The sequence below is a fragment of the Penaeus monodon genome, chromosome 31 (genome assembly GCF_015228065.2).
Source record: "Penaeus monodon isolate SGIC_2016 chromosome 31, NSTDA_Pmon_1, whole genome shotgun sequence".
NCBI classification, from domain to species: Eukaryota; Metazoa; Arthropoda; class Malacostraca; order Decapoda; family Penaeidae; genus Penaeus; species Penaeus monodon.
In genome coordinates this window covers 2,108,948-2,110,461 of record NC_051416.1, presented here as the reverse complement: position 1 = coordinate 2,110,461, position 1,514 = coordinate 2,108,948, and the positions used below count along the sequence as shown (strand labels likewise).

Sequence of the window (1,514 nt, the reverse complement as noted above, 5' to 3'; positions counted from 1 at the left end):
CGGGGGCGGTGGAGGTGAATTGTACTTAATGACATTCATTTTAATTAAAGGTGTCTGTGTCGTGCAAAGATTTTTGTTTAGCAAAATAAAATTAAGGTTTACTTAACTTTTAAAAGAATTGTTCACATAAATATACTTTGCTTTACCATGCAAACACCTTTCAAAACTAATTTAGATATGAGTATCATCCTTGTATATATGTCACAGCATATAATGGGTATAGCCAGATTCTAGAATGCTCATCCAGTCATTAAGTATGTGGGTAGTTTACTGTTCCGTGGAATTAAGATGTACAGAGAGAAGAAAAAAAAAACCCTCTTTGAATCCCAAAAGAAAGGTCTGTTTGCAAGACACAAGATCCTTATTAATTTAATCTATAGAAAAACTTGTTTGTTTTCTCGTGTTTGTGTATATAAAGTTCACTATGGATGTATTGTCGATATTGATTTAGGGTTGTGAACAAGGGAGATTCTGTGCGAAGCAGGTACTGAACATCCAAAATACAGGTTTATAACTTCTTTATTGTTTTAGTTAGTGTCTGACTGGCCTCTCAGCTCGTATGGGAATGAAGTATAATCTTAAAGGATGCGTATGATAGTTCAGTGAAAATGGTGACAAGTGCTGACTAGAGTTTGCTGTCTCAGTAGAAGGCGGTGATGGGCTTGCAGGTGCGGTACTCGAGACAGGTGTCGTAGCAGCACTTGTCGGCGCCGGGGCAGTAGGCGTCGTTCGTGCAGGGCGTGGGAGGAAGGACGCTCCTGACGGAGGGGCATGTGGGGCGGACGGGAGGGCAGTGGCCGGGCTTGAGATCGTCGCAGCACTCGTACTTGCCCGTGGGGGCCTTGCACCAGTTCTTGCAGTTGGCGTATCCTGCGCCCACACCGGCACCCACGCCCACGCCGGCACCCACGCTCAGTCCCGCTCCGAAGCCAGGTGCCACGCCGTGTCCCAATCCGACAGCGGAATCCAAGCCGTGTCCGAGGCTCAGTCCAGCACCTAGAGCGTGTCCTAATCCATCACTGAGGCCGTGTCCTACGCCACCTTCAATCCCAGCACCATGGAGGCCACCCACGCCCTCAAGGACGCCTGTGTTTGGGGCGTAATGCCGAGTCTCGGAGGCAAGAGCGAGGGCCGCCAGGGAGACCACGAGCACTGCCACCGCCACTGAAGACTTTTCACTAACCTGAAACGAAAATATCAAATGAGAGATGCAAGCCATATTAAGTAAATATAGGACTATTTCATCAAATAAATATAGAGATAAATTCACTGCTATATACATACCATCTTTGGAGTAGGAGCTAGACCTTTAGCTTAGACGCGAAGGCAGATTGTGGCGAAGCGTTTCTTGATCGAAGATTATATAGCAGGCATTCCAGGCATCTCCCTTGGCCGTAAGACGTGGGGAATCCGCCAGCATTTGGTGACGTCATCAAGGTCCGAAGAGTTGCCAGATACCTTGCACGACTGACATCAAGCGGGAGAGCATTGCCTTCCAGCAGTGATTCCCATGT

General features: G+C 47.4%; 1 protein-coding gene across 1 annotated transcript in view; it reads right to left on the bottom strand.

Annotated features, from left to right (window-relative positions):
• The window catches only part of LOC119592984 (glycine-rich protein 5-like), a 3,264-nt gene extending 1,936 nt beyond the window's left edge, over nt 1-1,328 (bottom strand). The window contains exons 1-2 of the mRNA XM_037941869.1: nt 1,285-1,328; nt 849-1,183 (exon numbers count right to left, since the gene is read on the bottom strand). Of these exons, the coding sequence (XP_037797797.1) occupies nt 849-1,183; nt 1,285-1,287 (338 nt within the window). The 5' untranslated portion in view covers nt 1,288-1,328. The remainder of the gene's footprint in view (nt 1-848; nt 1,184-1,284) is intronic.
• Between the last annotated feature and the right edge of the window lie 186 nt (nt 1,329-1,514).